Source organism: Lithobates pipiens, unplaced genomic scaffold, assembly GCF_037356315.1.
Source record: "Lithobates pipiens isolate NorthernLeopardFrog02 unplaced genomic scaffold, aLitPip1_a1.2 Scaffold_8, whole genome shotgun sequence".
Classification (NCBI taxonomy): Eukaryota; Metazoa; Chordata; class Amphibia; order Anura; family Ranidae; genus Lithobates; species Lithobates pipiens.
This window is the reverse complement of record NW_027507903.1, coordinates 206,417,636-206,433,142: the sequence shown is the minus strand read 5'-3', so window position 1 is coordinate 206,433,142 and position 15,507 is coordinate 206,417,636. Positions and strand designations below refer to the sequence as shown.

Genomic DNA, 15,507 nt, shown 5'->3' with positions numbered 1-15,507 from the left:
ATTAGGGCACGACTAATTCCTTGTCCCAAAACATGCTCGCTGTTGAGACCAACTAGAAAGTGATCTTGCAAGGGCCTGGAAATCCTCATATCTCTGCTCGGTAGAGACAAAATATAGTCACCCACGCTAGGATCCACAGTAAGATCGAGGAGACCATCCTAAATAAGATCCCACGGCACATGAAAATATTGCAACCATGGGTGAATCATTTCCTCCCTCCACGATTAGATCCCATGCTCCTGGAACCTTAAGGTTGCAAGACCAATCTCCTACTTTAGTTAATCCCCTACCCTAATACGGAACAGACGGCCTCTCCCTCCTCCCTCTTTGCTGTTTCTCCTACACTTTTTCTTCTCTTACGCTTTTTCTTTCTTCTTATCTTTTCCTCTACATATCTTTCATCTCCCTCCTCAGACGTTATCTGATGATATGTGGTCAGGGCCTCCCGGGGTACTCCTCTGAGGCCCTTTCCACAGTCATTACTCTCCTTTGTAAATAATTGTACTATAACTGCCTGTGCCACATGCATCAAATGGGAGTTTATTCTCTATCTACCTTTGATAAATAAAAATATTGAACAAGAAAAATAAACTGAGCCATGCAGAAATTGAGACCCTAACAGCTCCACCCAAAAGGGGAAGTTCAATTTTAAGCACTCCTCCCCCCTGTACCTAGTTTTGACAGGTACCTGCTCCACCTTCCACTCAAGCTTCTCCTCTTCCCCTCCTTCCCTGCAATCTTCTGGGATATGTCACAGGTCCCCGAAGATTGCCCGATCAATGGGGAGGCGCTGCGTGACTCGCACATGCACAGTGTGCACCCGGCTGCGATGCCGCAAGCTGTTACAGCTGGGTGCCAACACTTGCAATGCCGGGGCCATGGAAAGGATAAGAGAAAAGAGACCGTGGGACAGGTGAGTGTGTGTTTATTAAAAGTCCCCAGCTACACTTTTTGTAGCTGCTGATTTTTAATAAACACAAAAATGAGTAGAACTCCACTTTAAGCTGGCCATAGACAGCGCGACATGGTTGCAGGAAAGAAATTTGCTTGATTCCCCCATCAGTCAGTGTGGATTGGGGGAATCCCTCCCAGGGAGCTATTGTGCATGGAGAGCCATCTTGGCCGGGAGAACAGTGTTTATTGCTAGTTTATTGCTGATTATTACCCCCCTACCCATATATGGTTTGAATCTCGGCCGGTCCCACCCAAACTGGCTTAGATTTGAACCATCTATGGCCGGCTTTAGTGTGGATGGAGAGATTGGCTGACTTTCGATCTGTGTATGTCCCTGAATAAGGCAAAAGTAACAGGGAAAGAGTTCCAGAGTTCTACACCAAACACCTTTTGTTCTGGAATCAGTGCTGCAGTGTGCCTGCCAAAGTAAGCCCACACAACCCTTGGTTTGTTTATTACTGCAGCAGTCTGGACCATATTTTTTGTCAAAAGCTATTTGAAAGAACAGATAACTGTAAAACCAATACCGTTTACGTTAACTATCCTATACGTTATTGTAAAAGCCTGTTTTTACCTTTGGACTGAAATCTAAGTCATCTTCATCAGAGGAAGGCCAGGAGTCTGCTTTTCCAGAAACACTGTAATGAGAATTTATGTACCAAAAAAACATTCAGAAAAAAAAAGTGAAATAAAGAAGTTACTGCAGATCACTAGACTAAATATTGTTGACCAAATTATCAATGTTTCAGGATGTATTATATCTGCAAGACCTGTTAAAAATGATCTATATTACAGAAACAGTAGCAGACCGGATTTAATTTGAAGGCATTACTACATTAGTAGGAATTCTCAGTTTACTCAAAGTTGTGTTCCTGGTAATGTCAATTTAACACAATAGTTTGCTATTGAAAATATTGTAACACCGGAATACTGTAACACTGTACATCATTGCACTAGCTGTGTTGCTGTTTTATACATACTATATAGAATTGTGTTGCAATGGAGCTCAGCTGTATCGCAGCCTTCTACTGTACCAGAGTGGTTCTCAACTGCAGGGCCACAACCTCCCTCTTGTATTTTTTCAGGTGCTCCTTCAGATATTTAGTCAGGTTTTATCTTTTCAAATGTGACTGGCAACTAGCAGTAACTTCTGCATTTTTTTTATAAATAGCTTTTTTACTAAATACTCTAAATACAGTGGCATTATGATGCCTTACCTCTCCCAAGTACGTGATCACTTTATACTGCAAAAATCCAATCATAACTAAAATATATTAAATAAATATGACCTGTTTTATTTGCGTTACTTGTCTAGCTATTAAAAATGATTAAAACACTCCTGCGATAACTGCATTAAAACCACACTGTAGCTTCTTGTGCCAACGTCTGATCTTCAATTTACTCATCGGCCATGACTGAGCATCACCCTACTAGTAAGGTTAGCTGTGTGCAATCCCCGTAAACATGTTGGCATAACTACAGGGAGCAATACAGTAAAGCCTAAATCATGTAGAGCTACCGTTTCCTATACATTAATTGAATTAAACTCTACTGGATTACATTATTGCGCTAAACAGAAAATGTACTTGAGCCATGTTAAACTGGTAAGGTTTAAAAAAAAATAATAATATATATATATATATATATATATATATATATATATATATATATTTTTTTTTTTTACCTTATTGCTTTCTATGCATGAAGGTAAAAAACCTTATCTGTGTCTCTCTCTGCTTTGTGTCTCTTCTCACTGGACAGATAGGCAGTAGCAGAAGCTATTGGCTCCAGCTGCTGTCAATCACAGCCAGTGAGGAGGGATTGGGGGTGGGGCCTAGCCACACTCTGTGTGCCAATGGACACACAGAGCATGGCTGAGGATTAAGCCCGTACAAGAGTCCCCATAGCAAGCAGCTTCCTATGGGAGCACTCAACAGGGGGAAGGAGAGGAGGGCACTGGCAAGGAACCCCAGAAGAGGAGGATCTGGTCTGATCTGTGCAAAACCATTGCACATGTACGTATAACAGTGCTCTGGGGCCCTCCCCTACCCCTTGCCGAGTGCCCCCATAGCAAGCGGCTTGCTATGGGGGCACTCATGCGTGCTCGCTCCTAAGTTGGCTCTGGAGCCAGCATAGAATGCATGAAGGTAAAAAACCTTGAGCCTTTACATCCCCTTTAACCACTTCAATACAGGGCACTTAAACACCTTCCTGCCCAGACCAATTTTGAGCTTTCAGCGCTGTCGCACTTTGAATGACAATTGCGCGGTCATGCTACACTGTACCCAAATGAAATTTTTATCATTTTTTTCCCACAAATAGAGCTTTCTTTTGGTGGTATTTGATCACCTCTACGGTTTTTATTTTTTGCGCTACAAATAAAAAAATACCGAAAATTTTGAAAAAAAAAATGTTTTTTTTTGTTTCAGTTTCAAAACTTTGTAAATAAGTAAGTTTTCTCCTTCACTGATGGGCACTGATGAGGCTACACTGATGGGCACTGATAAGGCGGCACTGATGGGCACCAATGAAGTGGCACTGATGAGGTGGCATTGATGGACACTAAGGCCGCGTACACACGCGGGGACTGTTCGCTCAACTTTGTCCGTCAAACAGTTTCAGCAAACAGTCCGCTCAAAATTAGCATGGACGGACTTGCCCACACACGACGAACGAACAGTTTGCTGAAACCGTGCGCGATGACGTGAACGGCACGTACGACGGGACGGAAAATACAACGTCCTATACACTGCATTACAACTTTCGGCGTGTAAATCCTTTCTGAGCATGCGCGGAACTTAGTTTGACGAACAAGCCTACACACGAGGGGACTGTTCGCTGAAACCAAGTTTCAGCGGACAGTTTTTCGGAAATTCCGAAAAACCTTGTTCAGCAAACTGTTCGCTGAAACTGTCCGCTGAAAGCCCACACACGGGCGGACTGTCCGCCGAAACACTGTTCAGCGGACAAAGTTGGGCGAACAGTCCCCGCGTGTGTACGCGGCCTGATAGGCGGCACTGATAGGCGGCACGGATAGGCGGCACGGATGGGCGGCACGGATGGGCGACACGGATGGGTGACACGGATGGACACTGATAGGTGGCACAAATTGGCACTGATAGCTGGCACGGATTGGCATGGATAGGCGGCACAGATGGGCATGGATAGGCGGCACAGATCGGCATGGATAGGCGGCACAGATGGGCATGGGTGGGCACTCATAGGCGGCACAGGTGGGCACTCATAGGCGGCACAGGTGGGCACTCATAGGCGGCACAGGTGGGCACTCATAGGCGGCACAGGTGGGCACTCATAACAGGTGGGCACTCATAGGCGGCACGGGTGGGCACTCATAGGCGGCATTGGTTTTATACTGTACTAATGGATGCCAATCAGTGCCAAACAATAATGCATGCCAATCAGTGATGCCCATTGTGGGCACTGATTGGCATCCATTATGGGCACTGATTGGCATCCATTGTGCTGACCATGGGCATCCCTGGTGGTCTAGGGAGGATTACCTTTTCCCTGGTGGTGTCCCTGGTGGTCCAGTGTGGGCATCCTCGGGGGGGCTGTGCTGATAATCGATCAGCACAGACCCCCCCTGTCAGAGGAGCAGCCGATCGGCTCTCCTCTACTCGCGTCTGACAGACGCGAGTGAGGAAAAGCCGATCACCGGCTCTTCCCATTTACACTGTGATCAGCCGTGATTGGACACGGCTGATCACGTGGTAAAGAGTCTCCGTCGGAGACTCTTTACCGAGATCGTAGTTGCCGGGTGTCAGACTGACACCCCGCAACAACGATCGCCGCGATGCGCAGCGTCTCATAATCCTGAGGACGTCATATGACGTCCGGTCAGGATTATCAAACCACTTTGCCGCCGTCTATTTGTAATAGGGCGGGCGGCAAGTGGTTAATGTCCATGTGCTAAAATAGATTTCTGCTGTAAAAATCTGAGTAATAAGGCCACCAATACCATATGAAAAACTCTTAAAACAAAAACGCAGCTTAAAATTACAATGATATATTTGCAGATGAATTTAAAACTAAAGAAATTAGAAAAATCTTACTGGGATTCGGAGTCACCTTGGGAAAAGTCATCAGTTCCTATAGAGAGAAAACATTCTCATCATTTTGAATGTGAAATATATTATCAACTAATAGGTACAGGTGCTATAAAGGCAGCAAATGGGAAAGAAAAGAGGAAAATTAGTCTATTGTTGATGACAAGGTTTCATGTAAATTAAATCTGGATAAAACAGCTATAATGAACACAATCTGAAACAGAAATGTTGTGTAAAATGATCATACAGTATAAAAAGGACCATGCCTAAAGCTAGGCATAACTAAGTTGAATTTTGTCTGTTATGTACTTCTAAACAAATGTTTTCCTTTCAAATAGTACTGCATGGTTGGATTATTGTCCAGCAGCTTGGAAAACTGGATGTGCCTTCATTAAAATGGATATTAGAATTAATCTAAATGCAAATATTTTAGATCACATATCAGAGAGAATGGTTTGAAAAGAGGCAATTTTAGCTTTTGGGATTTGGCATTGGGGCCTCAACTAATATTATTTACACTCCACCTTGTTCTACCAATCATCACATAATAAAGTATGATTATAGCGCAAACACAGGACTGTGCTGAAATATGTACTTAGGAATCCTCCACTGTTCAGGCCTGGTTACTAGAAGTATCTGTAATTCATGATCAGGAGCAGTGCTGTACAAAACGGTACACTGACGGTCACTATAAGGTCTGTGTCAAATATGTGGACATTCACAAAACATCAGTCTTACCTGATTTATAGTTTGTGTCTCCTGCATCTCTGCATCTAAGGATTGCTACCCTATATTGAATTCTTACTTTATTGTATACAGGCATAAAGCCGCGTTAATGGCTAACGTGTATTCACTACATAATACCTTTCTCTGAATCTCTTTTTCTTGACTTTTGCTTTGAAGTCACTTGCAATTCTACATCCATACATGAAAAGGCATGGAAAGAACAGAAACAAAAATGGTAATCATACCCTGGACATTAGAAGGCTAAGCTGATAAGCTATTATAAATGGATGGCAAGTACATAAAATAAATTATAACACAAATGTTTGAACAACAAATGACCACCTCTTAGGTGTTTTACCACCCATAAAGGGGGTTATCTACGAAAGGCAAATCCACTTTTCACTACAAGTACACTTGGAAGTGTACATCGTTGTAAATCTATGGGGGACATGGAGGGAGGAAAAGGGAGGACATGCAAGGAAAATAAAAAACATAATTTTAGCTTGCACATGATGGATGATAAAATCAGCAGAGCTTCCTCTCATTTCAAATCTACCCCTCAGATTTACAGCGACTGCACTTCCAAGTGCACTTGTAGTGTAAAGTGGATTTTACTTTCGTAAATAACCCCCAAAGTATAAACACTGATACGAGAGTGTCCTCCAAATTCCCGTACCATCATTTTAAATTGGGCTTTTTAGGCTACATTCGCACAGGTGACTAGAGCCGCTGCAAATTACAGCAGCAAGAATCTGCTGATTTCTGTACACGTTTCTGCCACCTGCAAATGAGAAGCTGCAGCCGCCGAGCCCTATACACTTCAGACCCCTTTCACAATGAGGCAGTTTTCAGGCATTTTAGCGCTAGAAATAGCGCCTGAAAACTGCCTCCCAAGACTTGAGTGTGAAAGCCCGAGTGCTTTCACACTGGGGCGGTGTGCTTGCGGGACATTAGAAAAAGTCCTGCATGCAGTATCTTTGGGGTGGTTTAGGAGCGCTCCCAAAACACCCTGCCCATTGAAATTAATGGGCAGCACTTCCAAAACGCCTGAAAAGCGTTTCGAAAGTGCCACAACAGGGGCATTTTAACGCCTTCTTTTGGTTAAAAGCACCCTGGTAGTGGCCGAAAAGTGCTGCGTAAACAGCGGTAAAGCGCCACTACAATGAGCAGCAGTTTAGCAATAACGAACGGGCAGCACCAGTGTGAAAGTGGTCTATATGACAAGTCAGAGGCGGCTGCAGCTATCGGTGGCTGTCCACCCAGCCAGGGATTACCCACATGGATTGCTGCTGGACGCCAGCAGGAACAATTCATACAGAACTTAGAAGATTGATCTGTTGGCACTAATATTTTTTTTCATTCTATGCCCAAACTGTTTTGCTGAATAAACCAGGTTTATCTTCTAATCAGAATTTGTGAAAAATATTAGCTTTAAAAAAATAACTATACATAATAGAACTAGAGATCCGGGTTTACCTTCTTTATTTATAGCTGGGCTGCCCAAAGCAAATCCACCTTCCACAACTCGATCAGGACTGTTAAATACTGATGTGCCTTTTTTACCACCACTGTAAAGGGATGAACGCTTATTCTTTGAACCGTGTTCAATAATTAAATGTGAACAACTGAAAAAAAAAGAAATAATTAAAATGTTAGAAAATTACATGAAAAGTCTGCCTTTAAATATTGATCCCTTTAAATATTATAGGTAGCATAAATAGGTATTTTTGGTCAGGGATAACAGCCAAAGAAATTTGCACTTTTTGAAAGAGACCAGCAACGGCAGCCTAAATATTTCTCATATATGTTTATATAATCAAAGTATGAGTTCATATTTAGTTATGCCAGTCAATTGCTTTCATTTGAAGAGGTCTAATGGCCTATAATAAAGGCCTTTGATCATCACTGAGTGACTTTAGTTCTGCCTAATGCTGGGTACACATGGCAAAAAGTTGTCTTTTGTTCAACTCAGCGGGCAGAACAAAAATAAAAAATGTACAGATCGCCGTAGCAACACATCCGATGTTAGTGCTGCAATCTCCCTGCTGAGTTATTGTGTTCTAACAGGGGGGACTGCCACTGGATGCAAGGGCTGATAGGATGCTGGCGTTCCAGCATTCTCATAAGACCTGCTTCTGTTGTATGAGAAGCTGTATACACAGAAAGAAAGTTGACCGATTCCTGCCGAACGGATAGTTCTTTACCAATTTTCGGCAAATGTGTACCCAAGTTTAACCGATTAAGGACCGATCCACGTACATATACTGTGGCAGGGCCCTTAATCGCAAAATCAGCACTCAATGAGGAGAGCTCTGAGAGAGCCGATTGGAGGGAAGGGACACACCCTCCCTTGCACAGCACATAGGAACAGAGCTGAGGCTGTCAATCAGCTGGAGGTCCCCGCCATGTCATCTTTTTTCTCTTGGTGTCAGGAAAACTTGTCAGAAATTATTCATGCTGATAGCAATAGAACAAAGCAGCAGACAGAAATGACACTTAGGGGTTGATTTACTAAAATTGTAGAGTGCAAAATATGGTGCAGCTCTGCATAGAAACCAATCAGCTTCTAACTTTTTACGTTTTAGTAAATTAACCCCTTAGTGACCTTAATTGAGACGTGTACACGCTAGAGAGGGAAATGCTTTGTTCATATTTCACATCTGAGGTTTACAACCACTTTAATGCAGAGATAAAAAAATAAAATAAAAGTAAATTTTAAAAACTTACGCATGATGGCCATTCATAACAGCATGATCATCAGCAGTCCATCCAGTCTCGTCTTTTACAAAGATATCAGCATTATTTTGTAGTAAATACTTCACTAAACTGATCTGACCATTGCCTGCAGCAACCATTAAAGATGTTCTGTAATGCAAGAGGTAAGAATTTATTACCCGTTTTATCCTCCCCCCGCCCCTACCCCATTTAGCTTTTTGCTAGCCTACATTGCTGCTAATCGGGACAATAGGACACCTCCTCAGTGTCACAGGTGAAGTAGTTTGGGGAATTCAATAACAATGTGATGAAGTAAAACAGACTTCCTAATCAAAATCCATATATGAAATACTATAATAATGACATATAAATATGATAAATGTGATAAACAAAAAGGAGTGAAAACTACTGCTCCATGCAACGTCTATGTGAGGGGGGTTGCCCATTAAAGTCAACAGGAGTGGGATAGAAGGAGGAGTGCCACTTACTCCAATTAGGAGGTTCTCTACACTGTCTTGGATCTGCTGTATACCACCACTCCAACCAAAAAGCCAGTGTTCTGTAGTGCACATAACCACCCAAGTTTCCTGGTTGTGGCACTAGCAAACAGTCATCTCACCAGTATAAAATTAAAGCGGTGGGCCAGCTGAAATTATTATTTTTTTTTTTTAAAGTCAGCAGCTACAAACACTGTATCTGCTGACTTTTAATAAGCACTTACCTGTCCAGGGTGCCCGCGATGTCGGCCGCCCAAAGCCGACCCCGTCCCTCGGCTCCTGGGGCAGCCATTCTAACTAAGGGAAACAGGCAGTGGAGCGTTGTGGCTTCACTGCCCGTTTTCTACTGCGCAGCGCTTTGTGAATAACCGGCTGTGTTCTGGGCCACACACAGTTCCCAGAACACAGCGCTCCCCATTCCTCAGAAGACAACATGAGGAGGAGAAGACTGAAGATCACCGCGGTGTAGGAAGTGGCAGATTAGGACGATCTGCCTAGCAACAGCCATGTCTGGCAAGTTAAAAAAATATATGTTTTCGTTTTTTTTCTTCAGATTTTTAGGAACAATGTTATGTTATTTTTTTTTTTGTTTTAGGGAGCGGCCCTCCACTTTAACATCATAATACATTTACTGTAGTTATATTTAGGTGACTAAATCTATTCCTCATACTGCAATATTCATCTTCACCAAACATGGTGGTCCTTGGCTTGGAATACAAAAACCCTTTTCTCATTCCAGTTCTATAAACACATGCACATCTACCCTTAAACATACCTTCCATTTTTGTCCTTTGAATTCACATCAGCTCCTTCTTTAATTAAAAATTCAACCATTTCCTGATGATTTTCAGTAGCTGCTAGAACAAGTGGTGTACAGCCGTCCTAAAATCCAAACCGATAGAGTATTAGTATATTACAGTAAATACAAAACGTCAATATAACAATATAAACCATACATTTAGGATTAAACTGTGCACATTTATACGACCTACAGTATTCAATGTATCATCTGTTGTACTACTCTGCTGTGAATTGTGAAGTATTGAGAAACAACTCAGGGTTTTTTTTTTCTCTGTATTAATTAGGGTTTTCTTTTCTCCAAATTTGTATTGCCTTTTTTAAAGCTCAATAAATATATCTTTAAAATAAAACTGCTCACATTAAAAAACTTTAGTGGTTTTATGATCAATTTATTTATTTTTTCAGGATTTTTTTCTTAGTTTCTTATTAATAGTTTTGGTTGAACTTGGACAGGCACGTCTTTTTTTTAACCTACAGTATATGATAGAAAACCTTTATTTTACAAATAACATATACAGTACAGGGTGCACCAAAGACACTGGTTATGTAATGCATTATGGGTTTTCTAATACAGATCACAGAAATAGAGGTGAGGATATATTTACATCTGCAAATGCACCTGCACTCCCATTAGATGCGAGAAACTCAACAGGGGTTCTCATGATTAACTACAGGAGACAGACCTATTGAAAACAATGACAGGCTGTCAGCTCCTGCAGCTAATCATGGCCACTGGCCATCTAATCAAAGCGCACATGCGAATGCACCCTTAGACTCTCGCTCTCTCTCTATCTGAGACCCTGTATGGAGCCCTAGGGGCAAAGAAAGGAAGGAAGGAGTATAGGTGTAGTCTAAGCTTTGGCTATTGAGTTGTGTAAACGTTTGGTTTCATGAAACACAAAAAAAAAAGCCTGCTGGGTGAAAATCAAGAGTAGTACATATTTATATGTAATACTGCAACTGGTCAACTTTTGCCAAACAGTGTGGGTCACCTTCTCCCGGGACTCATACCAATTAACTACTGGAGGCAACTCCAAGCCTGTCAGAGCAATAGGAGCTGTTTGCACTACAAAACCTTCTTATAACAGTTATCAATTGAATTTTCCACACATGCTCAAGTGGTGCGTTATAATAAAATAGCCTAATTAAAGTAGATAACTCAGAAAATCTATTTGTATAAAGATAAAAGCATTCAGGAAGGGATTCACCAATTTATTATTATTAGAGATTCAGGTTAGTTTAGTTTACAGAATTCTCCCTTCCCTGAGAAAAATAAATACATAAACAGAACATTAAATCGATCTAACCTCCTCCCTCACAGGTTCCCCGAGTAGGAGATTTAGATGTCCTTGCTGGCAAACTTGTGCTGGCCTGCTGCTCAGCATGCAGCCCAAACAGTACCTACATATGGCCCAATGTACCACTATGTTGCCATCCAGCTGGCAAAATACTACCTATGTGCAACCTTTCTGCAACAACCACGGTGCTGTAAGACTGCCCCAAGCAGATTATCATTTGACTGCCCTTGTCTTCTTGTTGGGGAATGGAGCAAGTGATGGGAGCATCAGAGAGGCTGTGATTCCAGTGTCATTTAATGTCTGCAGTTTCTATCTGTCTCTTGAAGCATGCCTGCAGTCTCTGACCTTCTCTTGGATTGGTTTTAATTTATCTTACAGTTACCTTATAAAGATTTGACATCATTGCTAACATGCATACTAAACATAGTTTAATACAGTCTAAATATTACAATTGTGTATGACAATGTATATTATTTAAATATCTTTTTTTTTTTAACATTCTGCTGCTTCTTCACCTTTTCTGGAAGGACACTGAAAATGTCACACATCCATTGTGAATTTTGACATTACCATTTCATATTGTAGGATAATTACTATAAAAGTATAATTTTATGGGCGGCATAGTGGTGTAGTGGTTAGCACTCTCGCCTAGCAGTAAAAAGGGTCGCTGGTTCACATCCCAACCACGACACTACCTGCCTGGAGTTTGCATGTTCTTCCTGTGCCTGCGTGGGTTTCCTCCGGGTACTTCCGGTTTCCTCCCACACTCCAAAGACATGTAGGTAGGTTAATTGGCCTCTGTCAAAAATTGGCCCTAGTATATGAATGTGGACCTTGGATTGTGGGCTCCTTGAGGGTAGGGACCGATGTGAGTGTGCAGTGTACAGGGATAGGGACAATTGTAGACATTCACTCAGGTTGAACTGGATGGACTGGTGTCTTTATTCAACCTTACTAACTATGTAACATTGCAGCATTTATCTTCTGTACCATAACATGGTTAACAATTTAGTCCATACAAAGTAATACTTACTTTATTTACAGTATTAATGCTAGCGCCATGTTCCAGTAGCTGATTTGCTATGGCCAAAGATGGAATAAGAGCAGCAAGATGAAGGGCTGAATTTCCATTGACATCTACAACATTGGGATCTGCATTGTGCTCTAACAAAGCAGTAGCGCAGTGCTCATGCTGACACTGTATAGACTAGAAAAGAAAAAGTAAATAATTGTCATAGGGAAAAATTCTCATACCCTTTGCAAAATAGTTACCGTAATTAATAAAGTTCCTAAGGCATTATACAGATACCTTGAATAAAGGTGTTCGACTGTCATTGTCGCAAAGATTTAACTTTGCCTTGCTTTCTACCAGCAACTTCACAGCATCCAAATGTCCATTAGCACAAGCAATATGTAAGGGTGTCCTGAAAGAAATTATTAGGCATATTTAGTTAAATGAATAAAACATTTTAGAAAAAAAAATATATAATGCAACCCTACCCTACTGTGCTACCAACAATGTGAAGCAAAAGTGTAACAAATTACCCTTACAAATGTGTTCAAGATGCACATACAAAATTATAGAATTATTATAATATATATTTTTTTAAGATATTGTGTGTATTGTTTATCACAAAAACACTTGATATGGATACAGATATTCATAAATTACGGGTTTTTTTCAGCAGCACCACTTTTTTTATAGAGCATTTATTGTGTATGTTTGAGGAGAGCACATTTTGTGTTATTGTGCATTAGTGAAAGAAAATACATGCAGAACATGAAGCAATGCTGTAAAGTAAGAAAGCTTTCAAATAAATATATTTAATTTTAAATGTATCAAATTTTAAAATGAAAAGTGAGCAAGCAAAAGAAAAATCTAAATTAAATCAATATTTTGAATCTTACTGTGGAGAATTGCGCTTTCTGGACAGCCAGCGGAGGACCTGGTAGGCGTGGAGGTTGCTACCATTACCCTGGTGTGATTCGTATTTGGTGTATCCTGCGCTAGAGATCTCTTAAAATCTGGAAATCCTGGTTATTCAGTAAGGCCCCTTTCACACTACAAAGTAGTCCATGTACTACTTTGGTCTGGCTTTGATGCGAGTTGAGGTCCATATACCTCAAGTTTACAAGGGCATTCCTGAAATCATGGCAAAAAAAAGAAAAAAGTTTGCATCAAAATCGTGGGCGCAAAATTGCCGTAAAATCGCACGACTTTGAAGTTGCAGTAGTGTGAAAGGGGCCTTAGGGAATATAGGACTATGTCCAAGGTGATTGGGACTAAAACACACACACACACAAATATTCCATACTGGCCTCCCTAGTGGAGCCCTGAAATATTCACTCGGGAATGGACTTTCATTTTCACACAAGATTTTTATATTGGCCCCCTAGTGGAGTCACTTTTTTGTTTGTATTCATAGAGTTTTTATTGGTCAAAGGTTTTGTGCACTGTTTATATAATTTAATTTTTTCCTGTATCCGGAACATACTGTGCAGCATCACCCTCTAGCACCAAGTGCATAATTATTTGGTGGTTTATTTTTTATAATACGTGTCTGCAAGCAGCAGTGAAGCATGGTGGAGGTTTCTTGCAAGTTTAGGGCTGCATTCCTGTTGGAGATTTGGTCATAATCAATAGTGTTCTCAATGCCGAGAAATACAGGCCAATGCTTATCTATCATGCCACACCTTCACCGCCAAATTTTTACTGCAGCATGACAACGGCCCCAAATATACAGCCAATGTAGTGGCTTAGCAGCGCTTTACCATAGGGTTCGATATGAAGTTGGCTCACCCTTGCTTTGCGCACTGGTCCAAATCATTTGATGGAGGAGAGATTATGGTGTGAGGTTGTTTTTCAGGAGTTGGGCTTGGCTCCTTAGCTGCAGTGAAGGGAACTCTTAAGACTTCAGCATATCAAGACATATTGGACAATTTCATGCTAAAAACTTTGTGGGAAGAGTTTAGGGATGACTCCTTAACTGGCCTGCACAGAGTCCTGGCCTCAACCCGATAGAATGCCTTTGGGATGAATTAGAGCGGAGACTGCAAGCCTGGCCTTCTCATCCAACATTATTGCCCAACCTCACAAATACGCTTCTGGAAGAATGGTCAAACATTCCCATAGACACACTCCTAAACCTTGTAGACAGCCTCCCCAAAAGAGTTAAAGTTGTTATAGCTGCAAACGGTGGGCCAACTCAATATTGAACCCTACAGATTAATGCCTCGTAAACACGATCAGATAATTGGATGATCAAAATCACTCTCAGATTGATCGCAGGATAGTCTGATCGTTAGTACACATCTTTCAACAGCTGATCATGACAGTTTGTCCACCAATATCCGAAGGGACAAACATGAAAACTTTGCTTGGACGATAGCCCAGCGAACAACAATAGTTTAATCAGTACATTATGCGTCTGCTAAAAAAATCGATAGACAAACACCAAGCATGATCAGAAACACGAAAATAACCAGGAAGGGTATGGGAGAACGTAAACCATGTTCATACTACAAAAATGCTCCAACATATGAACAGAAAATCATTTGCACAATGTACACGAATATGCCTCTACAATACAAAAGGAAATAGCCAAAAGGCCTGGCAGACACAGGGGTCACATATATTTGACATCATTTCTGATACGTAGCTATGCAAACAGGAAGGTTTTCCAGAATCGTACATTTCGTAGAGCGCAAAATGCACTGTTGAATTCGATATTAGCATTATGCAACAAAATGCAAACAAGTCGTATGTTTAACTGATCATATGTACAAGGCATTAGACTGGCATACCATTAAAGTTAATTTGCATGTAAAGGCAGATGTCCCAAATACTTATAACTTACTTACAATATAATGTATAGTGTGTGTGTATATATATATATATATATATATATATATACATACATATACATACACACACACACACGTTGGATAACATTACTAAATATATATATATATATATATATATATATATATATACATATATACACACATACACACACACACACATTTTTCTTTCTTTTAGCCAACAGAGAAATAGTATATAAAATTATCACAAAAAGAATGCTACGAAGCTTTATTAAATCCAAAAATAAATTACACCAAATCTGAAGCTATGGGAGTTGCATTGCCTCTTTTTGTGCGTCGCACTATACAACTTAACTTTAACCTTATATGGACGTGTTCAGCGTTAAGGTACTTGGGTACCATCAAATTCAGTTTTGTGGCAAATTTTCCATCTTTATTTAACTCAGTACGATCCCTATTGGATAAATTGAACCAAGGCTTATACTCTTGGTTTGGCCAATGTAACATCATCAAAATTAGTATTTTGCTCCTGAGTCCAGCATTCGGCGGCCATAACCGCAGAATGCAGGACTTGGCCCGCCCCCCCCCCCCCCCGGCTGCCACGTGATTGGATTTGATTGACAGCAG

At 41.0% G+C, this 15,507-nt stretch overlaps 1 protein-coding gene across 8 annotated transcripts in view; it reads right to left on the bottom strand.

Annotated features, from left to right (window-relative positions):
* The window catches only part of ANKRD26 (ankyrin repeat domain containing 26), a 114,323-nt gene that overhangs the window by 76,401 nt on the left and 22,415 nt on the right, over nucleotides 1–15,507 (bottom strand). For 6 of the 8 annotated variants that reach the window (XM_077470039.1, XM_077470040.1, XM_077470041.1 and 3 more), the window contains exons 2-9: nucleotides 12,368–12,482; nucleotides 12,092–12,265; nucleotides 9,735–9,841; nucleotides 8,475–8,612; nucleotides 7,224–7,372; nucleotides 5,886–5,936; nucleotides 5,028–5,064; nucleotides 1,529–1,592 (exon numbers count right to left, since the gene is read on the bottom strand). In XM_077470039.1, coding sequence (XP_077326165.1) covers nucleotides 1,529–1,592; nucleotides 5,028–5,064; nucleotides 5,886–5,936; nucleotides 7,224–7,372; nucleotides 8,475–8,612; nucleotides 9,735–9,841; nucleotides 12,092–12,265; nucleotides 12,368–12,482 — 835 coding nt within the window. The remainder of the gene's footprint in view (nucleotides 1–1,528; nucleotides 1,593–5,027; nucleotides 5,065–5,885; nucleotides 5,937–7,223; nucleotides 7,373–8,474; nucleotides 8,613–9,734; nucleotides 9,842–12,091; nucleotides 12,266–12,367; nucleotides 12,483–15,507) is intronic. The other 2 variants (XM_077470042.1, XM_077470046.1) reach the window with 1 other exon arrangement.